The 23391-nt window shown below is 49.9% G+C and overlaps 2 protein-coding genes across 5 annotated transcripts; one reads left to right on the forward strand and one right to left on the reverse strand.

Moving 5' to 3' along the window:
* Nucleotides 1-2043: 2043 nt before the first annotated feature.
* MAD2L1BP (MAD2L1 binding protein) lies at nt 2044-7145 on the reverse strand. Of its 2 annotated transcripts, none has more exons than XM_005552900.4 (3): nt 7065-7145; nt 6331-6596; nt 2044-2965 (listed from the first exon to the last, which is right to left on the reverse strand). In XM_005552900.4, exons 1-3 carry the CDS (start codon nt 7108-7110, stop codon nt 2453-2455), a joined length of 825 nt encoding a protein of 274 aa, XP_005552957.1. In that variant the 5' UTR covers nt 7111-7145; the 3' UTR covers nt 2044-2452. The 2 variants fall into 2 exon arrangements, with proteins under 2 accessions (XP_005552957.1, XP_073894065.1); XM_074037964.1 differs by having other exon boundaries at nt 2044-3127.
* Nucleotides 7146-13355: 6210 nt separating this feature from the next.
* Nucleotides 13356-22084, forward strand: GTPBP2 (GTP binding protein 2). 3 transcript variants are annotated; one of them, XM_005552896.5, is made up of 12 exons: nt 13356-13652; nt 15614-15640; nt 16149-16333; nt 16695-16803; nt 16999-17196; nt 17497-17671; nt 17830-18049; nt 18494-18629; nt 18763-18821; nt 19761-19932; nt 20398-20562; nt 20775-22084. In XM_005552896.5, the coding sequence occupies exons 1-12, from the start codon at nt 13467-13469 to the stop codon at nt 20949-20951; spliced, it is 1809 nt and encodes a 602-aa protein (XP_005552953.1). In that variant the 5' UTR covers nt 13356-13466; the 3' UTR covers nt 20952-22084. The 3 variants fall into 3 exon arrangements, with proteins under 3 accessions (XP_005552953.1, XP_005552955.1, XP_065400056.1); XM_005552898.5 differs by lacking the exon at nt 16999-17196 and having other exon boundaries at nt 20775-21435; XM_065543984.2 differs by lacking the exons at nt 18763-18821; nt 19761-19932 and having other exon boundaries at nt 20775-21435.
* The last annotated feature ends 1307 nt before the right edge of the window (nt 22085-23391 follow it).

Consider the following 23391-nt stretch of genomic DNA (forward strand, 5'->3'; position numbering starts at 1 on the left):
AAAAACTAGCTGGGCGAGGTGGCGGGCGCCTGTAGTCCCGGCTACTAGGGAGGCTGAGGCAGGAGAATGGCGTAAAAACCCGGGAGGCAGAGCTTGCAGTGAGCTGAGATCCGGCCACTGCACTCCAGCCTGGGCGACACAGCGAGACTCCGTCTCAAAAAAAAAAAAAGAAAAAAAAAAAAGAAAAGAGCCCAGGCGTTTTGCTTTCATTGATTCCATATTTACTCAGCACCTATTGCAGGTTCCATGGCAGACACCAGAATCTGAAGCCAGAGAGGAAAATCTTACAGCTTCCTGATGCTAATACCTTTGGCAAGGCAAATCTTGGCTAAATATTTCAGAGTAAAACCACATAGGATGTGCAGTACTGTAGGGGAATCCAAGTTTCACCACTTAGGCAAACTGCTCAATCTCCCCTGGCCCTATCTATAAAATGGGGACAATAATTCATGCACTGCAGAGTTGTTAGGGTTAGATAATGTAAGTGCTTAAAATAGTACATATACTTTTTAAAAAATAGTGTATTTTAGGAGTACATATATGTATCTTATACTATGTACATACGTGTGAGTATATATATACCTTTTTTTGTGTGTGTGAGACGGTGTTTCACTCTGTAACCCAGGCTGGAGTGCAGTGGCATGATCTCAGCTCACTGTAACCTCCACCTCCTGGGTTCAAGCGATTCTCCTGCCTCAGCCTCCCAAGTAGTTGGGATTACAAGTGCCCACGACCACGCCTGGCTAATTTTTTTTCTTTTTTTGAGACAGGGTCTCACTCTGTTACCCAGGCTGGAGTGCAGTGGCGTGATCTCGGCTCGCTGCAACCTCTGCCTCCTGGGTTCAAGCAATTATTCTGCCTCAGCCTTCCTAAGTAGCTGGGATTACAGGCACTCGCCACCAAGCCCGGGTAATTTTTGTATATTTAGTAGAGACAGGGTTTCACCATATTGGTCAGGCTGGTCTTGAACTCCTGAACTTGTGATCCACCCACCTCAGCCTCCCAAAGTGCTGGGATTACAGGGATGAGCTACCGTGCCTGGCCTTTTTGTGTGTGTGTATTTTTAGTAGAGACAGGGTTTCACCATGTTGGCCAGGCTGGTCTCCAACTCATGACTTTAGGCGATCTGCCCACCTCAGCCTCCCAAAGTGCCGGGATTACAGGCATGAGTTACTCACCTAGCCTATATATACCATTTATATATTATACATACACATGCATATACCTATCCCCAACACCAGCAAAGTGTGGATTCTGTCTTCAACTTGCTTCCAAAAATTGAGGTGTTTGGCCGGGCACAGTGGCTCCTCCCCTCTCGCTACTCAGCATACCTGCTCAGTTTACTACAAACCAAGCACCAGGCCAGACTATTTCCCAAAATCACTGCTTTTATTCAGTGGCCTGGTAAGCTAAGTTCTTTACCACAATCTTCCCACATAAAGATGACCTCTGCTTTGGGGGATACAGAATTTAAGCATCACAAAAATCTGTATGTGATAAGAAAAGCACATTGGCTAAAAGATAGCTAATGAGGACTCTAGTCCTAACTGTGTTATCAAAGTACATATGCACTTGGCCAAGTCACTTAACTTCCTAGATTAGCCTGGGGCTGAAGAAGAGAAAAAATCATTATTAAAAAATCCTAAGGCTGGGCACAGTGGCCCACACCTGTAATCCCAGCACTTTGGGAGGCCAAGGCAGGTGGATCACTTGAGGTCAGGAGTTTGAGACCAGCCTGGCCAATATGGTGAAACCCCATCTCTGCTAAAAATACAAAAATTATCTGGGTGTGGTGGTGGGCACCTGCAATCTCAGCTACTCGAAGGCTAAGGCAGGAGAATTCCTTGAACCTGGGAGGCGGAAGTTGCAGTGAGCCAAGATTATGCCACTGCACTCCAGCCTGGGCGATAGAGCAAGACTCCATCTCAAAAAAGAAAAATATAATAAATTTTTGAGACGCCCTGAAGCAGAAGAGGCCAAGGAGAAAGACAAAATAGCCTAAAACCTGACAAGTTATTTTAAGTCAAAAGAATTTCAGGAAAATATAATAAGAATCTATTTATTTTATATTTAAATTCATAAGTCACATCCACATTATGTTCCTGGGAAAAATTCTGAAAGGACACAGCAAGGAGCAGAAAGGGCCACCTTCATGGAGTTTCTGTCTATGGACCCATCTTTGCTTTACAACCCCTAACAGAAATACCTGACCCAGCACCCTCTGGGAAAATCAACCTTTGATTCAAAGAGATGTTGTTCAGCAATGATTACAGTCACCGCCACATGCCATCAGCCCATCAGGAAACCTGAGGAGGGGAGGCAGACAACCAGAAGGAGAGTTGCTTCGTCTCTCACCAGGAAGAAACTCTAGCTCCAAACTAGATGGGTAATTCAGTGCCACATGAAGAAAGATAATTCAGCCATTGTGTTTTTATAATTAAGAAGCACTCATTCACTCGCGGAAGCCTTTAAGTGTCACTGGTGCCTGGAACCAAATGTAGTCTTCCCAAGCCGTGGTTCGGATGGAAGGTCTGCCACATGACAGGGTCACAGTCAGTTTATGGCCCCGGCTGGGCACTCGATAGTTGAGCTTGGGTTGAAACCAATCTTCTCCACAGTCGCGGTGTCCCTGTGCCATGATGATGGTGCCCATGAGAGGAGGAGCCTGAAGCTCACTAAAGGCATCAGCCATGAATATGGCTCGGAAGAGACGGCGCAAACAAGCTGCTGTGCTCAGGCTCTGGTCCACGCTGTAGGGGGCCAGCAGAGACAAATCGAGTTCATAGAACTCCTTGGGGCTTAGGGAATTGCCCCCAAGGAGAATCAGCACTCGTGGTACTAGTGTCCGTGCAAAGAAGTCCTCCAGGTGGCTGAGGACACTCTCCAGTTCTGCCACAGCTTGTTGGCATTTCCTGCTGCTCACCTCAGTGGTGGCCCGAGGTTTCTTCTTCAGCATCTCCTCTGCCTGTGAGGACAAAGAATGGCGGGAGAGAAGAACAAGGCAGGGGGAAGCTAATGCCCTTTGAAAAGAACCCTGCTGGGATGTGTACATAGACTTACAGGACTGAATTTCTAGCTCAATGAACCGCCACAGCCACAACACTGTGTTTTATCAGAGGGCATTATACTGAAAAGGAAAATATATTATTTGTACAAAACCATAATTCTCCCACATATAGAACAGCAAACACAGTGTTCTGAAGGTGGAGAATATCCAGATATAAACAACTAAAATAGAGATTTGGTAGTATGACAAAGTGACAACAAATTTTTGCTATACAGGGAGTGATAACAGGAATAAGGATTATTTGGTCTAATAAACATGACTCTGAACTTGTTCTTCCACTTAAACATAGTAAACTGAACAATGCTTATTTGCGCTTCCACCTGAAATACTACAAAATGAGAGAAAAGAAATTAAGAAACAAATGAACGAAAGAAGAGGAAAGACCGAGAAAGAAAACTCCCAAGGGCAAAGAACTGGAGACTACACAACACTAGTCAAATGCAAACACAAAGTTTTGGAAGACAGAAAGAGGATGAAGAGTTGGCCGAGCGCAGTGGCTCATGCCTACAATCCCAGCACTGAGAGGCCGAGGCAGGTGGATCATGAGGTCAGGAGATCAAGACCATCCTGGCTAACACAGTGAAACCCTGTCTCTACTAAAAACACACAAAATTAGCCTTGCCGGGCACGGTGGCTCATGCCTGTAATCCCAGCACTTTGGGAGGCCGAGACAGGCAGATCACAAAGTCAGGAGATCGAGACCATCCTGGCTAACACGGTGAAACCCCGTCTCTACTGAAAATACAAAAAATTAGCCGGGCGTGGTGGCGGGCGCCTCTAGTCCCAGCTACTCGGGAGGCTGAGGCAGGAGAATGGCGTGAACCCAGGAGGTGGAGCTTACAGTGAGCCGAGATGGCGCCACTGCACTCCAGCCTGGGCGACAGTGCGAGACTCCGTCTCAAAAAAAAAAAAAAAATTAGCTGAGCGTGGTGGCGGGTGCCTGTAGTCCCACCTACTTGGGAGGCTGAGGCAGGAGAATAGCATGAACCCGGGAGTCGGAGCTTGCAGTAAGCCGAGATTACGCCACTGTACTCCAGCCTGGGCGACAGAGCAAGACTCTGTCTCAAAAAAAAAGAAAAAAAAGAAAAGAAAGAAGGTGAAGAATTAAGAGTTCAAGAGAGCTGAATACCAAGTGCTGACAGAAGGGACTCCCAAGGGATGCAAACTGATACACACAGCAGAACCCCAGAAAGGTTTAGGAAGTGGTGATACAGGCACCACAGAGGCAAGAATGAATATAGGGGAAATGAATGAAAATCTGTGTCAAGATGCTTAGATCATCTGCCAAATTTCTCCCCCATCCAGAGGGAAGACTTTCCAATACTATGTTTAAGGAATCCCCCCAAAGAGATCACCAGGTTGCCACCTAATCTCCTTATAGTGAAGTCTATAAGCTCATAAGGCCCAGGCATGCACACAGAGCTTGCAGTGATTTGTTCTTAAATATTCACCAGACACAATAAAATTCTCCAACATGAAAGTCAAAGACCAGAACAAAACAAATGGAGAATGGATTCTAGAAGAAACTGAGATGCCGCAAAGAACAAAGAAAAACTTCAAAAATTAAATAATATCCTCAGGCAAAAGAAGTTCATGGCCTGGTGCGGTGGCTCACACCTGTAATCCCAACACCACTTCGGGAGACTGAGGCAGGTGGATCACCTGAGGTCAAGAGTTTGGGACCAGCCTGGCCAACATGGTGAAACTCCGTTTCTACTAAAAAAACAAAAATTAGCTGGGTAAGCCAGGCGTGGTGGCTCACACCTGTAATCCCAGCACTTTGGGAGGCCAAGATGGGCAGATCACTTGAGGTCAGGAGTTTGAGAGCAGCTTAGCCAAAATGGCGATACCCCGTCTCCACTAAAAATACAAAATTTAACTGGGTGTGGTGGTACACACCTGTAATCCCAGCTACTTGGGAGGCTGAGGCAGGAGAATCGCTTGGAACCCAGAAGGTGGAGGTTGCAGTGAGCCAAAATCGCTCCACTGCACTCCAGCCTGGGCAACAGAGCGAGACTCTGTCTCAGAAAACAAACAGGCTGGGCATGGTGGCTCATGCCTGTAATCCCAGCACTTTGGGAGGCTGAGGCAGGCAGATCACCTGAGGTCAGGAGTTCGAGACCAGCCTGGCCAACATGGTGAAACCCTGTCTATACTAAAAATACAAAAATTATTTGGACATGGCGGCGCATGCCTATAATCCCAGCTACTTAGGAGGCTGAGACAGGAGAAGCGCCTGAACCTGGGAGACAGAGGTTGCAGTGAGCCGAGATGGCGCCACTGCACTCCAGCCTGGGTGACAAGAATGAAACTCCCTATCAAAAACAAACAAACAAACAAAATTAGCCAGGTGTGGTGGTGCATGCCTGTAATCCCAGCTACTTGGGAGGCTGAGGCAGGAGAATCACTTGAACCTGGGAGACTGAGGTTGCAGTGATCTGCGATAGTGCCACTCTCCTCCAGCCTGGGTGACAAAGTGAGACTCCATCTCAAAAAAAAAAAAAAAAACAAAGCAAAAAAAAGTTCATACAGAAATTCAACAACAGGATGCTATTAAAAAGAAACATGCAGGCCGGGCGCAGTATTTCACGCCTGTAATCCCAGCATTTTGGGAGAGGCCAAGGCGGGCAGATCACTTGAGGTCAGGAGTTCGAGACTAGCCTGGCCAACATGGTGAAACTCCATCTGTACCAAAAATACAAAAATAAACCGGGCATGGTGGCACGTGCTCTTAGCTACTGGGGAGGCTGAGGCACAAGAATCGCTTGAACCTGGGAGGCAGAGGTTGCAGTGAGCAGAGATCACGCCATTGCATTCCAGCCTGGGCAACAGAGCAAGACTCTGTCTCAAAACATAAAATACAAAAATTAGCTGGGTGTGGTGGCGGGAGCCTGTAATCCTAGCAACTCAGGAGGCTGAGGCAGGAGAATCCCTTGAACCCAGGAGGGGGAGATTGCAGTGAGCCAAGATCTCACCACTGCACTCCAGCCTGGGCAACAGAGCGAGACTCTGTCTCAAAAGAAAAAAATGCGAAGAGCCAGTTCATTAAGACCAAATGCAACACGAGTTTCAGAAAGAAAGAACAGGAGAAAAAGCCAGAAGGGTTAGGCTACCAAAGACTAGAATGGGGAGAAAGTGACTGAAGCCCTGGAAGCTGCTTAGTCTCTCAGGCTCTGAAGATTTCTTAGACCCCCTTTCTACCTGCCTCCCATCTAAGAGCCACAAAGTCTTCCCACCAACTTGCTCCCAAAGCCTGTGCCTACCTGGGGAGAAGGTTTTCGGTAAAAGTTCTTAAGCTGTTCATAGGGCAGAGGGAGTTGCTGGCGTTGGTACATGATATGCTTTAGAAGTTCACAAGTAAACTGACAGCAGCCTTCCTGGCTTACAGGCCCAGGAAACACCACTGGTACTATGCAGTCTCTTGGGCAAAAGGGCTCCGAAGGGTTGAGAGGTTCCTGGGTAGAGCTTGTCTCAAGCAGTTCTATCTGGGAGGCGTGAGTTTCTTCTGACTTCTCATACCACTCCAAATCTGGTAGATGAAAAGAGGGACAAGAGAGAAAAATTTAAAACCTAAAAGCCAAAGTCAGTCTTCTCATTCCCTGTGGCCACCAAACCAGCCACCCTGAGAAAGCAGGCACTCCGACATACGCCCATACCCTCCGCAGCCTACAGTGTGGGCCGTGGCAGGGAGAGATTCCTGATCCCTGTTGCCTGAGGAGATTTAATTGACTGAAAGATAGTGGGGGTATTTCGGAGGTAGTAACTAGGGCTCCCCGCTCAGAAAGCAGCGGGACTTGATCTGGGGAAATGAGTCAAAAGTGTAGTCAAGCAGGGTCCAGTGCGACCCACGGCGATGGAGTCACAGCTAGAGCCTTGTAGGACACCCGGAAGACAGGGAAGATGGGCTAGGGAGAGGACCAAGGGATAAATGGAGGGCGCGGAGGTAGGGAAGAAACGGGTCCCTAAGGCTTCCCAAACTCTGGGCCCCACGCCTTACCAGGGACTGAGGCTGGGGACAGAACCTCCGCCTCCGGCGCCGCCATCACGACCTCCTCCCCTTACTCCTTGCGGTTAGAATAAAGGTCCCGCGGGGCATCATGGGAAGCCCGCGCCTCCACTTCCGGTTCAGTTGGGCCGGAAAAAAGGCGCGGCGCCACGGCAGTGTTGGGGAGGCTAAGTGGAGTTGGGATTTGATCCCTCCGTTCCTTCCTTAACACCCTGGCAAATATACGCCTAACCCTTGCCCAGCAAGAACCCAGGCGTTCTCAGCCAATGAGCGCTGCTTTCCAAAAGACACCAACCCTCACGCATCCATTCACTCCAGCATTCACTACTCACTGTGCACCTACTTCGTGCCAGGCCCTGTCCTAGGTGCTGGAGACTCAGCGGAGAACAAGCCAGGCGCGGACCCTGTACTCAAGGGGTTCACTGCCTGTAGATACGATACAATGTGATGAATTATACAGAAGGGTTTACACGGGGTGTGGAAGTGAAAAACAAGGGTGCCTGACCCAGAGAGGGTAGGGGCTGGGAAGGAGTGGTCCCAGAAGAAATGTGTGAAGCTGTGACCTGTAGGATAAGTCAGCAAGGTAAAGAGGAGGGCCCAGTGCTCCAGGAGACCTTGAGACAAGAGCATACTCTGTTCAAGGAATGAAAAGAGTTCATATTATAAAGAGTTAAGGCTGTAGTGAACAACAGGAGCCAGATCATGGCAGGACTGTGTAAGCCATGTGAGAGTTTGGACTTGATCCTGTAGTCAGATGGGGAAGCTTTGAAAGGTTTAAGTAGGAGAGTGGCATGATTAAATTTACATCTTATAATCTCTACCCTGGCTGCAGGGTAGAGATTGGATTACAGAGAGGATAAGAGAGGAGGCAGGGATACCAGTTAGAGGTAGTGCAATTACCTGAGTACTTGATGAAAGCAGCCTAAACTGCTAGGGTAGTCACAGTGGGGTGGAGATAATTGGGTAACTCGATATATTTAGGAGGTCCAGTGAACATAACTTGGTGATTGATTTACAAGGAGGAGGAGGAATAGAAATAGACTGACAAGAGGCCGGGCGTGGCTGCTCACACCTGTAATACCAGCACTTTGGGAGGCCAAGGCAGGTGGATCACAAGGTCAGGAGTTTGAGACCAGCCTGGCCAACATGGTGAAATCCTGTCTCTACTAAAAATACAAAAATTAGCTGGGCATGGTGGCATGCACCTGTAATCCCAGCTACTCAGGAGGCTGAAGCAGGAGAATCGCTTGAACCGGGAGGCAGAGGTTGCAGTGAGCTGAGATCACGCCACTGCACTCCAGCCTGGGTGACAAAGCAAGACTCCATGTCAAAAGAAAGAAAAGAAAAGAAGACTGACAAGAAAACAAGCAGGTTTCTGACTTCAGCAATTGTATGGCCAGTTGTGCCAGGAGTTTGATACCAGCCAGGACAATATTGGGGACCCTGTTTCTGCAAAATTAAAAAAAAAAAAGTTTTTAAAAGTTAGCCAGGTGTGGTGGGTGCACATCTGTAGTCCTGGCTATTCAGGAGGCTGAGGCAGAGGATTGCTTGAGTCCAGGAGTTCGACAGTTACAGTGAGCTATGATTAAGCCACTGCACTTCAGCCTGGGCAGCAGAGTGAGACCATGACTCAAAAAAAAAAAAAAAAAAAAAAGGATGGAGGAAACACTAAAAGAGGACCAGGTTTATTGGGGTGGGAGGTGAGTAGGAGAAAAGATGAGTTCAGCTTTTCACAGATTGAATTTGACATCTCCATAGGACAATGAATAGAAATATTTAGGAATGCCATTTGGAATAGCGACATGTATTTAAGAGCCATTATCATGTGAGTGGATAACATCACCCAGGGAGGGTGTGGAATGAGAATGGGCTAGGTTATTGAAGACACTAACATTTAGGGGATGACCACAGAGACAGAACCTATGGAGAAGACTAAGGAGTACCCACAGAAGGATAAAGAAAAATAGACAAATCGCCGGGCAAGGTGGCTCATGCCCGTACTCCCAGCACTTTGGGAGGCTGAGGTGGAAGGATTGCTTGAGCCTGGGAGGTTGAGGCTACAGTGAACTGTGATCGAACCACTGCCCTCCAGCCTGTGTGACAGAGTGAGACCCCGCCTCCAAAACCAAAATAGACAAGTGGGGCCAGGCATGGTGGCTCATGCCTGTAAGCACTTTGGGAAATCAAGGCAAGGGGAATGCTTGAATCCAGAAGTTTGAGACCGGTCTGGGCAACATGAGACCTTGTCCCTACAGAAAAAGACAAGTGTCAGGTCATGGAGGCCAAGAAAAGGGTGTGTTTCAGGAAGTAGGGACCAGAAGTCAAAACATACTGTAAAAGTACAATGATTAGAGGCCGGGCGCAGTGGCTCATGTCTGTAATCCCAGCACTTTGGGAGGCTGAGGCAGGCGGATCACCTGAGGTTGGGAGTTTAAGACCAGCCTCACCAACATGGAGAAACCCTGTCTCTACTAAAAATACAAAATTAGCCAGGCGTGGTGGTGCATCCCCATAATCTCAGCTACTTGGGAGGCTGAGGCAGGAGAATGCCTTGAACCTGGGAGGTGGAAGTTGCAGTGAGCTGAGGTCACACCATTGTGCTTCAGCCTGGGTGACAGAGTGAGGCTCCGCCTCAAAAAAAAAAAAAAAAAAAAAAAACACAATAATTAAAATACTGGGTCTGGCTGGGCATGGTAGCTCCACGACTATAATCTCAGCATTCTGGGAGGCCGAGATGGGAGAATTGCTTGAGAGTGGAGGGACTGATTGAGTCCAAAAGTTTTTTTGTTGTTGTGTTTGTTTTTAGATGGAGTTTCGCTCTTGTTGCCCAGGCTGGAGTGCAATGGCATGATCTTAGCTCACTGCAACCTCTGCCCCCGGGGTTCAAGCAATTCTCCTGCCTCAGCCTCCCAAGCAGCTGGGATTACAGGTGCCCACCACCACACCCGGCTAATATTTTGTATTTTTAGTAGAGATGGGGTCTTTATAAAAAAAAAAAAAAAAAAAAAAAAAAAAGACAAGTGTCAGGTCATGGAGGCCAAGAAAAGGGTATGTTTCAGGAAGTAGGGACCAGAGGTCAAAACATACTATAAAAGTACAGTGATTAAAATACTGGGTCTGGCTGGGCATGGTGGCTCACGCCTGTAATCCCAGCATTTTGGGAGGCCAACATGGGAGAACTGCTTGAGTCCAGGAGTTCAAGACCGGCCTGAGCAACATGGCAAACCCCTTCTTCACAAAAAATACAAAACTTAGCCAGGCATTGTGGCACGCCCCTGCATTCCCAGCTACCTGGGGGGCTGAAGTGGAAGAACTGCTCTCAGGCGATGGAGGTTGCAGTGAGTCAAGATTGTGCCATTGCACTCCAGCCTGGGTGACAGAAGGAGATCCTACTTCAAAAAGAAAAAAAGAAATCAATCAATCAATCATTCTCTCTTCCTCCTCCTCGCCACCTTTAAAAAATAAATAGGGCTGGGCGCACGGTGGCTTACACCTGTAATCCCAGCACTTTGGGAGGCTGAGGCAGGTGGATCAACTGAGGTCAGGAGTTCGAGTCCAGCCTGACCAACACGGAGAAACCCCCGTCTCTACTAAAAATACAAAATTAGCCGGGTGTGGTGGCACATACCTGTAATCCCAGCTACTCGGGAGGCTGAGACAGGAGAATCGCTTGAACCCGGGAGGCAGATCTTGCAGAGCCAAGATTGCACCTGCACTCCAGCCTGGGCAACAAGAGCGAAACTCTGTCTCTAAATAAATAAATAAAATAAAATACTGGGTCAGGTGTGGGGCTCATGCCTGTAATCCCAGCACTTTGCGAGGCCAAGACAAGAGGATTGCTTGAGCCTAGGAGTTCAAGACCAGCCTAGGAAACATGGGGGAACCCCATCGCTACAAACAATAAAAACAAAAATTAGCTGGGCGTGGTGGCTCACACCTGTAGTTCCAGCTACTCCAGAGGTTGAGGTGGGAGGATCTGCTTGAGCAGAGGAGGTTGAGGCTGCAATGAGCTGTGATCACACCACTGCACTCCAGCCTGAGTGACAGAGGGAGACCTTGTCTCAAAAATAAATAAATAAAAATTTTAAAATCCATGTATATGAAGGGACACATGTTATCAGACAACTGCAGCAGGCTCTGGTTATCGAGAGAGCCCAGGGCTGGTCATGGTGAGAATGTTGGGAGAATGGTCTTATCTCTTCCTTCCAATTCCCATCTTTCTTGAGATCTCTCACTGAGTTCTCTAGTCTCTGTCTCTAAACCACAGTTTCTCTAGTAGGCCTGTACCCCTGGCTAGACTTTTACAGCATAACCTTTCCTTCAGTGGCACAGGACTAAGAAAAATCACATGTGCTTTCAACCACTGAAGACCCACATAATTGGCCTAGGGTGAGCTAGGCCCTTTTGCAGGTTTTGGTCTTTCTGCTGTCACTGCTTTGGAAAATTATGCTATGTGAACAGCATGATCAGTAGACCTGCCTCCCTCCTTGTGGCCCTGGGAGGAAGCCATGGACTCTACCAAGTCTGAACCCCCGAAGGGATCACCAGAGGTAAGTCATTGTTGCTGCTTCTAGTTTTCCAAGGACAACTGAAGTCTAGAGAAAAGAGTTGCTTAATTTCTTTCTTTTTCTTTTCTTTTTTTTTTTGAGACAAAGTCTCGTTCTGTCACCCAGGTTGGAGTGCAGTGGCATGATCTTGGTTCACTATAACCTCTACCTCCCGGGTTCAAGCGATTCTCCTGCCTTAGTCTCCCGAGCAGCTGGGACCACAGATATGCACCACCATGCCAGGCTCATATTTTTTTTTTTTTTAGTTGGAGTCTTGCTCTGTTGCCCAGGCTGGAGTGCAATGGCCTGATCTCGGCTCACTGCAACCTCCGCCTCCCGGGTTCAAGTGATTCTCCTGTCTCAGCCTCCGGAGCAGCTGGGATTACAGGCATGCGCCACCACACCCTGCTAATTTTTGTATTTTTAGTAGAGACGGGGTTTCACCATGTTGGACAGGCTGGTCTCGAACACCTGACTTCAGGTGATCCGCCCACCTCGGCCTCCCAAAGTGCTGGGATTTACAGGCGTGAGCCACCGCACCTGGCTGAGTTGTTTAATTTCTTGACCGTGTATGAGCACCTCGCAGTTCCAGAAGAGGGGAGAAGAGAACACACTGTGAGTGGTGTGAGTCATGAGACAGCCATGCGGCTGTGAATTGAGCCCTAGCGTCCTGACTCGCAGCTCAGCAACGTTACTGCTTTTCCGCCCTGCCTTTCTGGTGTTCTGTGCACTGGCTTATGTCGCTGAATGTGTGTACTCTGTAGAGTGCAACAGCACTAAACAGCAGGAGATTGCTTCGCAAGAAAGTCAAAAGCCAACAATCCCCTGTGGCCCTAGGCCAAGTTTCTATTCCCGGCCACTGCCCCGCCCTCGTGGTGGTTGGTGTAACCCGAGCCCCAGCCCCGCCCGAAGTAGGGGCCAGGCCCCTCCTACAGTCTTGGCTGTTTAAAACCAAACTAGGTTCTTCCCGATTGGTTCTGCTTCAAAACAAAGGGGAGGAGGAATACTCGCTTTGAGTATGCTTGCAGCCTTCGGGCAGCAAGCTGGTTTACGGGTTCGGGTCTCGTGTCGCAGCCACCGCGGTGCCTCCGGCTGTTAAAACCAGCCCCTGGACGGTGCCAGCCTGGTAATAAAGCAGTGACTACTATGTAAAGGTAGCATAGTCATCGCAACAATAACAGCCGTAATTTGGCTAATCACCATCCGCCTCCGCCCTAGCGTTAGCCCTGATTCACCCCAGCGGCACGCGGGCCATTGGGGAAGAAACTGAGGCAGAGGCGGAGCCAGCAGGCTGGCGGGACCAGTAGCCTCAGTTCTGCGGCTCTCGAGGTCCAAAACCTGTTGTCTAGGATCCGCGCTAAAGGGCCAAATCCCGGAGCGCCCACAAGGGTCGATTCTGATGTAAGCTCGTCGACGCTGGTGTCCTCGCCACCCAGGCTGCGAGGTTCTAAACTGCCCCCAAGCCCTAGAAAAAGACCACAGCGCGGGGACTGCAATCCAGACTACAGCTCCCTTAGGCCTTTGCGCGCCAAGGCGCGCTCCTTCCCCACGCCTCCGACGACTCCCGCGGCCACTTGCGCCGCGATGCCTCCTGGGAGTTGTAGGGCGGCGGCGTGTCATTTTGAGCGAATTTCCAGGCCTGGGGACTCTATATCCCGTGGTGCCCCGCGGCTGTTTCTGACGCGACCCGGAGGCCAAGGAGGTGGGGGGCGTAGCTTTTGCAGAGCCCCACCCCACTCTGCTCGGGCCGGCCGGACACGGCAGTGGCAGTAAGGGCGGCGGCGACGGCGACGGCGGCGGCTGCGGCCGCGGGAGGGGCCGGGCGGGGGGCTGGCGGCAGCGGCGGATGGACTCGCGGGTATCGGAGCTGTTCGGCGGCTGCTGCCGGCCCGGAGGGGGCCCGGCCGTGGGCGGAACCCTCAAGGCTAGGGGGGCCGGCAGCACCAGCGGCTGCGGGGGCCCAAAGGGAAAGAAGAAGAACGGAAGGAACAGAGGGGGCAAAGCCAACAATCCCCCGTACCTGCCCCCCGAGGTGAGCACTTGAGAAGTGGTGGGGCGGGAAGAAGCCACTCTTTCCGGCCCAGGACTCCAGGGAGGCGGGACCCAGAGAATTAATCCCCCCTTCCGTTGTCGAGACCCCAGGGAGGAGGGGCATGGGAGGAGAACCCCTCTTTCCGGTCCCGGGACCCCAGAGAGGAAGGGCAGAGACTGGACTCAGGTGACAGGATCTCAGGGAGGAAGAGTGGAGAGGGAGGAAGAGTGGAGAGGGAGGACTCCCCCTTCTGATCTAGATTACCGCAGGAGAGAAGTAGAGAAAGGGGATCCCAGGAAGAGCACCCCAACCAACTGCGTGTGCCGCCATAGGGGAAGAGAGACTGCATCCTGGGACAAGAGGCAGACAGAGTAACCACCACTTCTTCTAAACTTGTTCCACATGGAGAAGGGGAGTACCCGGGAAAAGAGCAGTGTGTTCCTTACACACAGCCTAAGCCAGTGATTATCAAACTTGGCATGTATCGAATCTCCCGGATTGCTGGCCCCCAACACCCGGCCAATTTTTTTTTTTTTTTAGACGGAGTCTCACTCTGTTGCCCAGGCTGGAGTGCTGTAGCGCTGTCTCAGCTCACTGCAACCTCGGCCTCCTGGGTTCTCAAGCGATTCTCCTGCCTCAGCCTCCCGAGTAGCCGGGATTACAGGTGCCCGCCACGCCCAGATAATTTTTGTATTTTTAGTAGAGACGGGGTTTCACCATGTTGGCCAGGCTGGTCTCAAACTCCTGACCTCAGGTGATCCACCTGCCTCGGCCCCCCAAAGTGCTGGGATTGCAGGCGTGAGCCACCGTGCCCAGCCTAGAATTTATGATTCTTTCTTACTAGTGAGGAGGGGCCTGAGAATTTGCATTTCTTACAAGTTCCCCTGTGATGCTAATGCTGCTGGTCCCAGGACCTCACTTTGGGAACCATTGATCTGGGCCCTAGACTCTCATTCTTGCACCACATTTTTTGAAGCCACCCATCCCCAGAAAAATGATTAAAAGGTTTTTGGAAGGTTTTTATTGATGGGGAAAAAAATAATCTCCTTAACACACCTTGAGGTGGAGATTATGAGTGAAGACTTGTTAGGGCCTGGGAGCCAGAGAGCCTTGAAGGGATGGAATGATGACCGGAAAGGAAAAGGAAAAATAAAATATCCAGAGAGAGGGATAGAAAAATGCAGACTGGCCAAACAGGCAAATCCCATATCCCTTTGCACCTGGGAGAGGAAGGCTCAGATAACAGGGTGCTTCTGTGCTGTGCTACCCACTGGAACTAGAAGATACTGTGGGGTGGATTCAGGATTTCACCTCCACTGAGATTAGGCGGCAGGAGGTGAAGGCCATAGCAAGTCTGTCCACTTCATTACATTTTCTGAGTTTTTCTGTTCCTCTCAGCCCCAACTTTGGAGCTCTGCTCCTCTCTCACCTAGATCTTGGTCATCAGGCTTGTAGTGACCATTGCGGAGCTCACCCTTTGGCTCTGATCCAGAACCTCTTGCAGCCTCTTACTCTAGATGACATCAGCTGAGAGGGGCAGGCAGGGAGGAAGTGGTGTTTCCTAGACCAGTGACAAAGAAAGGTTTTAATAGCCTGGGCACAGAAGAGACATAGACTTCTGGGAAAAGCGGGTTTGAGGCCCTGGAGGTGGGGAGGAAGGGATGATCTTGCATCTAGGAAGAACGTGGTGCCAGTGATCAAAGAATGGATTGATTCAGGGTTCTGTGCCTGGCTTAAATGGGTGACTCCTTGTGTCCTTACAGGCTTTCCCTTCATAGAGGCCATGCTGGCGTTGAATAGAGCATCTTGCCTGCCACTGACCTTTAACAGGCACTTGCCTGAGCAAGTGCCAGTGGGGCTTCCTGCTTTCTCAAATTAGCTACCTGGACCCAGTGGGAGTTGAGGGGAAGTAGGGATTGGGTCTGGACAGTGTATGGTAACTGCTCACTGTTTCTTTTCAGGCTGAAGATGGAAACATTGAATATAAAGTGAGTCCTAGGCTGGGGAAAAGCAGGGGCTGGGGTAGGTTGTCCTTGCCAGCGTGAGATAATTTATTTTTTCTTTCTTTCTATTTTTTGAGATGGAGTTTTGCTCTTGTTGCCCAGGCTGGAGTGCAGTGGTGCAATCTCAGATTCTCCTGCCTCAGCCTCCTGAGTAGCTGGGATTACAGGCATGCGCCACCACGCCCGGCTAATTTTGTATTTTTAGTAGAGATGAGATTTCTCCATGTTGGTCAGGCTGGTCTCGAACTCTTGACCTCAGGTGATCCACCAGCATGGGATAATTTCTCTGAGAGCCTTCCAACTTCATAGTCTATAGCAGTTTAAGGATATGATTCAGGTTAAGGGCTCTGTACCTTGTTCTGTTGGAGGGGGATCAGGTATGAGTTTAAGTGGAAAGGGAAAGTCTTGGTCCTTACAGCAGAACAGGTGGGGACCATGTAGGTTTGGGAGGAACACCTCTGATTTCACCTCATGATACCCCACTTGCCCTAAGTTGAAGCTGGTGAATCCATCCCAGTACCGCTTTGAGCACCTGGTTACACAGATGAAGTGGCGACTCCAGGAGGGACGTGGTGAGGCTGTCTACCAGATTGGGGTAGAGGACAATGGGCTGCTGGTGGGGCTGGCTGAGGAGGAAATGCGAGCTTCACTCAAGACCCTGCACCGGATGGCAGAGAAGTATGCTTTCCCTTCCCCACCAGTTCTCCTTTATTTGACTTGGGAAGACCCATACATACCCAGTTACCTAGGGCCTGAGGGGCAAAGGTGGGACTTTCCTTCTCTTGACAAAGGGCTGAAGTGGGGAAGGTTAGTGTTTTGGTCCCCTCCTCACTGGACCTAGGCTGTTTAGATCCTTGAATTAAGATATATGTATTTGTTTTAAAGGGAATTGTGAATGAAGAATAAATTGGAGGGTGGTAGGAAGTGCGCTAAGGTATTGGGAGCTCTGTGGGAGGTGCAGGAAGTCTGTAGGTCCAGAGCAAGCCTGGAATAGGAGAAGGACAGGTGAGATATGGCATCTGTGGCCTTGCTGTGACAGGGTTGGGGCAGACATCACCGTTCTTCGAGAGCGAGAAGTGGATTATGATAGCGACATGCCCCGGAAGATCACCGAGGTGCTAGTACGAAAGGTCCCTGACAACCAACAGGTGAGCACACACCCATCCCTGTCCCTCATGTCCACACTGTGGAAGGGCCCTATGGTGGCAGGCTGACTCCTGGCCTGGGATCCTGGGGGCTTCCAGTTCATCACTTGCTCCCTAGGGAACGTCACTGCCCTTGACCCAGTCTTCAGTGAGAGGGGTGAGGGATTGGAGTCCTTATCTCTGGCAATTCATCCACAGTTCCTAGACCTCCGTGTGGCCGTCCTGGGGAATGTGGACTCAGGGAAGTCGACTCTGCTTGGAGTCCTGACCCAGGGAGAGCTGGACAATGGGCGGGGCCGGGCTCGGCTCAACCTTTTCCGCCACCTGCATGAGATTCAGTCTGGCCGAACCTCCAGCATCAGCTTCGAGATCCTGGGCTTTAACAGCAAGGGAGAGGTGCATGGGATCAGTGGGACCCAATGGGGCCAGACTCTGAGGATGGGATGGTAGTAGTGAAGGACATACGATGGGGGCAGAGTGTGGAGACTTTTTGAAATAGTATAGATGAATGCCCTGAGGGGACTGTGAACAAGCTCTGTCCCTCTTAGGAAATCATTGGGGAATCAACTGAATTAAATAAAAAATGGGGTCAGGATTAAGAGGCAGGGTCACCCAGGGAATGGTTTAGGTCCTGGCAACTCTGAAGGGGTTGGAAGGGCTGGCAGGGGGCACTGAGAGCCCTGGGCCCTGGGCCAGGTGGTGAATTACAGCGACTCACGGACGGCAGAAGAGATCTGTGAGAGCAGCTCCAAGATGATCACCTTCATCGACCTGGCAGGCCACCATAAGTACCTACACACCACCATCTTTGGCCTCACGTCATACTGCCCCGACTGCGCCCTGCTCCTCGTCAGTGCCAACACTGGGATTGGTACGAGGCATTAGGGCAGGGACAGGGCTGAAGGGGGGTGCTGACTCTCCTACCCTGGGCCTCAAATCTTGGAGACAGACCAATGCTTCTCTTCTTCCCTCTCCTCCCTTCTGCATTCTCACTCTTCTCTTCCGCTGCTTGCTGTCCTTCTGAGGCAGCTGGCACCACAAGGGAACATCTGGGGCTGGCCCTGGCCCTGAAAGTGCCCTTCTTCATCGTGGTCAGCAAGATCGACCTGTGTGCCAAGACCACAGTGGAGAGGACAGTACGACAGTTGGAGCGGGTCCTCAAGCAGCCTGGGTGCCACAAGGTCCCCATGCTAGTCACCTCTGAGGATGATGCCGTCACTGCTGCCCAGCAGTTTGCTCAGTCACCCAAGTAAGCCCACCTTACTGTAAAGCCCTGATCCACTAGGAAGGCTGCCACAGATCCCGGGGCCCAGGAGCATGATATCCCACTCTTCCAGGGCCAGACCAGTTCTGGCTTAGTTCTGTGGGTGTTTCAGCTTGGGATTGTGGAGGGACATCTTGCTAAAGGGCTTGACCCTCCCTACTAGTCAACCTGGAGCATTGCTGATGCCTGGGACCATGGGGATGAAGTGCTATACCAGGCATTTGCTGTTTCCCTTGGGCTCTGGGATGGGCTTCTTGTGTGACATTGCTCGATTGGCTCACAAGAACGCCCAGAGTTTCTGAGCCATTTGCAGACAGGAGAGAGGGGTCCCCAGCCAAGAGCAAAGCTCACCTTTCCATGTATGGGGATCTGGCCTCTGCCTCCTGTTTGGAGTGTCTTCATCTGTCCATTCTATGCTTCCCTCTACAGTGTCACCCCCATCTTCACATTGTCCAGTGTGTCTGGAGAGAGTCTGGACCTCCTCAAAGTCTTTCTGAATATTCTGCCGCCACTCACCAACAGCAAAGAGCAGGAGGAACTCATGCAGCAGCTGACAGAATTCCAGGTAGGTGACTGCCCAGCTAATAGGCTGGGAAACAGGGAGGGGCTGCTTCAGACTAAACCCAGAGTCTGTTTAGAGATTTTGGACCCACCAGCCCTACTTGGCAGGCCATTGATAGCATTTTCTTTGGCTTCAGGTAGATGAAATCTACACAGTACCAGAGGTGGGGACTGTTGTTGGAGGGACACTTTCCAGGTGAATTGTCTTGCTTGCTACCCTCCCCACTCAGCCCTCACCCGTATATTCAAAGACATTCTGGCCCAAAAGAGGAGACCCTGGAATTGAACAGAACCCATTTAAAGGACATGCTTATTTGCAGATTAGGGTTTCACTATCAGAAGAGCTGGAGAATGGTAGTCTGTTGGCTTTGGAGGGAAGAAACAGTATTGCTGCCTATTGGGAATCTCCAGGCCCCTGAGAGAGAAGTGTGGGTTTTGGGCTCCAGGAAAAAAACTAGAGTGTATTCAACTGATTTCATCTCACATAGGGAAATGAGAGACGTCACTTAAGACTCTTCTTTGCTTGCTTGCTTGCTTTTTTTTTTTTTTTTTTTGAGACAGTCTCGCTCTGTTGCCCAGGGTGGAGTGCAGTGGCATGATCTCAGCTCACTGCAACCTCTGCCTCCTGGATTCCAGCAATTCTCCTGCCTCAGCCTCTCAAGTAGCTGGGATTACAGGTGCCTGCCACCATGCCCAGCTAATTTTTGTATTTTTAGTAGAGATGGGGTCGTCACGTTGGCCAGGCTGGTCTTGAACTCCTGACCTCAAGTGATCCACCCGCCTCGGCCTCCCAAAGTGCTGGGATTACAAGTGTGAGCCACTGCGCCTGGCCTAAGACTGCAAAGCAGAGAATGAAACTCAAGGGGATAACTTGCTCCTTCAGGGGTTAGGTGTTCAGTGTTAAACCAGCAAGTGCTTCTCTGTCCGCCATCACTGCTGGCCTTTTTTGAAATTAGTTTTCTGATTCTGAACTCTAGCAGTGATTCCCCCCTACATCCAAGTCAGAATTTAGGGTTCTTCTTCCCCACTTGAGGGACTCAACCCTAGAAGGGAAGGAATGCTCTGGGTGATCCTAATAGAGAAGTAGGTATGGGGACCTTGGCTGACACTGTGCCACCTGCCCTCTGGGCTGCAGTGGGATTTGCCGTGAGGGGGACCAGCTGGTGGTGGGCCCCACGGATGATGGCTGCTTCCTGGAACTGAGAGTATGCAGCATCCAGCGCAACCGCTCTGCCTGTCGTGTGCTGCGAGCTGGTCAGGCTGCTACATTGGCGCTTGGGGACTTTGACCGTGCCCTGCTTCGCAAGGTGAGGTGGGTGCATGGGTTGGGGAGGGAACACTAAGAGAAGTGCCTAGGAGACTGGCTACTGAATGAGCACCTACCTAAGGTGCTTCAGAGAAACTGAGAGAAAACACACTCTCTGACCCAAGAAGCTTCTGGTCTAGCTACAGAGACTATAAAAACAGCTTAGCATACTCATGAAGTGCAGATTACTAAATATGAATCACTATGTTACACTATTTTTAGTGCACACTATTTTTAGCGTTCAGGACCCTAAAAATGCAAAGCGTTAGATGGGCTAGAGGACGTAGGAGGTGGGTAAAGACTCATTCCCTCTGAGAGTTTTGATTATTGTCTTTTGAAGTCGAAGTGTTCAGAGTTGTGTAGAGGAAGAGGAAATTCAGGAGCTATAAAGGGTGTGGGATGGCTGGGTAGGGAGAGTCTGATGTTAGAGCTGCCCTTCCTGGGCCTGGGGTCTGTTCTTCCCCAGGGCATGGTGATGGTGAGCCCGGAGATGAATCCTACCATCTGCTCAGTGTTTGAGGCAGAGATAGTCTTACTGTTCCATGCCACCACCTTCCGACGAGGATTCCAGGTGACAGTACACGTGGGCAACGTACGTCAGACGGCAGTGGTGGAAAAGATCCATGCCAAGGTGAGAGGGACCTGGCCTTCCATTTCTCCAGAGGTCAGAAAAGAGGGAGGCCTGCCCCAGACTGGCAGAGAACTCCTTGATCCCACAATGGGAATAAAACCCCACTTAGGGTGGGTAGCGGCCTGATAGGCCTCTGGAGGGTGGAGAGCCACAGCTGGCATAGAATGGGACAGAAGGCACTGGCCAGGGGAGTGACCACTTATCTGCTGCAGGACAAACTGCGGACAGGCGAGAAGGCAGTGGTACGTTTCCGCTTCCTGAAGCACCCAGAGTACCTGAAGGTGGGCGCCAAACTGCTGTTCCGGGAGGGTGTCACCAAGGGCATCGGCCATGTCACTGATGTACAAGCCATTACTGCAGGAGAAGCCCAGGCCAACATGGGCTTTTGAATCCTTCAGGCAGGGACAGTTCTATTGCTGTCCCTACAATATATAAGGTGACTTCCGGCCATGCTGCCCCGCCATTGGCGGCTCTGTGTGTTAATAGGCTAGGGAGAGAGGGGTGCTGCCACTTGCTCCCTGCCAACTTTCTGGAGAGGTGCCAAACTTGGTGTGGCCATGAAAGGGCAGTCCTGAGGGAGAAGACAGGATTCAGGGCAGTGCTCAGAAGCTGTGTGCTCACCTGGTTGGCTCATCAAACCTGGCAACCCTGTGGCCTGTCTGCTGGAGCTGACTACATCCACTCATCAATTCCTCGGCCCCACTACTAAGACTGGGCATGTTTTGCTGGTGTGGTCTCTGCACTTCAGGAATTGTCACAACGGGGTGGCCCTCAAAAGCACTCCTTTTTCTATACCTCTTCTCAAGGCCATGTAAGTTGCCCATCTCTACCTGGCTGTGGACAAAAGGTTATCTGCTCTTGGCCATCTGGTGGTGGTGGCTCAGAGTCTGAAGAAATGGCACAGGGACAGTGAATGGTAGTGTTCCCACCCTGTGCTGAGGCCTGAGGCCTCTTCCTCAGCTTTATCTCCCTTTCACTCAAGGGCCATTTCCCCAATCTCTATCTCCCTCACCCTCTCCCGGCTCATAGGCCCCACAGGTGCTATTTGTTGTGCTGGCCCAGGTGTGGGGCTACCAAGCAAAGGCTTGGCATATACCAAAGGCCAGCTGCATGCCCATCAGTCTGGTCCTTTTCCTCTGTGGTCATGTTGGCTTTCATGCTGGATCAAATGTTTTACTTTCCCAGACTGGTGGCATCTGAGTTCCCCATCCTACCACTCTCACCCCACCTTCCTGCCCCACCTAAACCCTCTTGTTTTAGTAATCTGTAGTGACTGTTCCCTTCCCTCTGTTGCAGGGAACCAGGAGGAAAGGGAAAGATGTTGCCATATTTCCTACTCTTTAGGCATGGACTCTCCTTTCCCTTTGTTAGTGTCCTGGGTTCCCATGGACTCAGGGATTTGTTGGCTGAGGTTTCTCTGCGCATATATATATATATATATACATATGTATATATATTTAAATACACATATATATTGTACAGAATAAAAATGTTTTATTGAATACAGTGTGCTTATGCGTTAGCTACAGGCTCAGCTTCCTTCCAAGGCTAGATACCTCTCCAGGATTAGAGACAAGTAAAACCCCAACATTGCTGAGCCCTGAATGTGGAAAGAACCCAGCTGGTATCTCATTCACCATTCTTTTTCTCTCCTTCACATAGGTTCAGAGTTCCAGTATTGTAACCAAGTATTGTGGCCTGTTTTCTGTAGTTCAAGTGAGCAGAGTACTGAGGCCTTTCACGTGAAATAGATAGCTACCGTGTATTTGAAGAGTTGGCCACTTGATGGTCAGAATAGTAAGGAGCCCACTTCTGTGCCCTGTCAGAGATACAGTGCCAGCTACTTAGAGTAGAATTTAGAGACAAAAGGTAATCTGGTCCTATACTTTCCAAGTTTATGTAGCCTAAATTACTCTTGGAACAATGAGGGCCACTTGACCAAACCTTAGTCCCTGTTCCTGTTTCCATGTTCAGACTACTTGATTTTGACATGGGTAAAGAGGGGCCAAAGTCAACTGTAAATAGAAACTGCATTTTGAGGAGACCCTGGAAAAGAAGTATGTGACCCAAAGTCCTATGTGGCATTCTGCCTCTAGAGTATTAAAGTGATAGCTTCCCTACCACTCAGGCTCAGTTTTACAAAATATAACTGGTTTAACTTGCTACTAAGAAGCCTGTAGTTGAACAACTTCCTCCTGTTTAGGGGCTAAGCTGTTTACTTCCTCTGTATAGCTGCTGACAGAGATGAAAGCTTTGTCTACAGTTTACTTATCTTTTGCCTGTATTATAAAGGAAATTTTAGAAAATCATATTTCAATACTTAATAAGACACCTCCAGAAACCAGTAAGCCTCTCTGCAACATTAATGAAACATTTAGGGGGATAAAAAGTATATAAAGCAGACTCCCAAGGAGTTTATACATGTTTATGGTCCCAATTGTGGTAATCAGATCTAAAATTCTTCACTATATACATTCATCCAATGAATATCAGCGCCTATTATGGGCAAAGCACTATGAAGAATCCTTGCCTTTAAGAAGGTACATATCTAGTTAGGGGGAAAAGGCCATGTATACAGTGAATGTAGTCTTTTTTTTTTTTTTTTTTTTTGAGACAGGGTCTCAGATGGTCACCCAGGCTGGAGTGCAGTGGCACAATCATGGCTTATTGCAGCCTCGAACTCCCAGATAGGTGATCTTCCCATCTCAGCCTCCTGAGTAGCTAGGACTACAGGCATAAACCACTGTCTTTGTATTTTTTGTAAAGACTTGTTTTGCCATGTTGCTTCGGCCAGTCTTGAACTCCAGGGTTCCAGTAGTCCACCCACCT

Source organism: Macaca fascicularis, chromosome 4 (assembly GCF_037993035.2).
Source record: "Macaca fascicularis isolate 582-1 chromosome 4, T2T-MFA8v1.1".
Taxonomy (NCBI): Eukaryota; Metazoa; Chordata; class Mammalia; order Primates; family Cercopithecidae; genus Macaca; species Macaca fascicularis.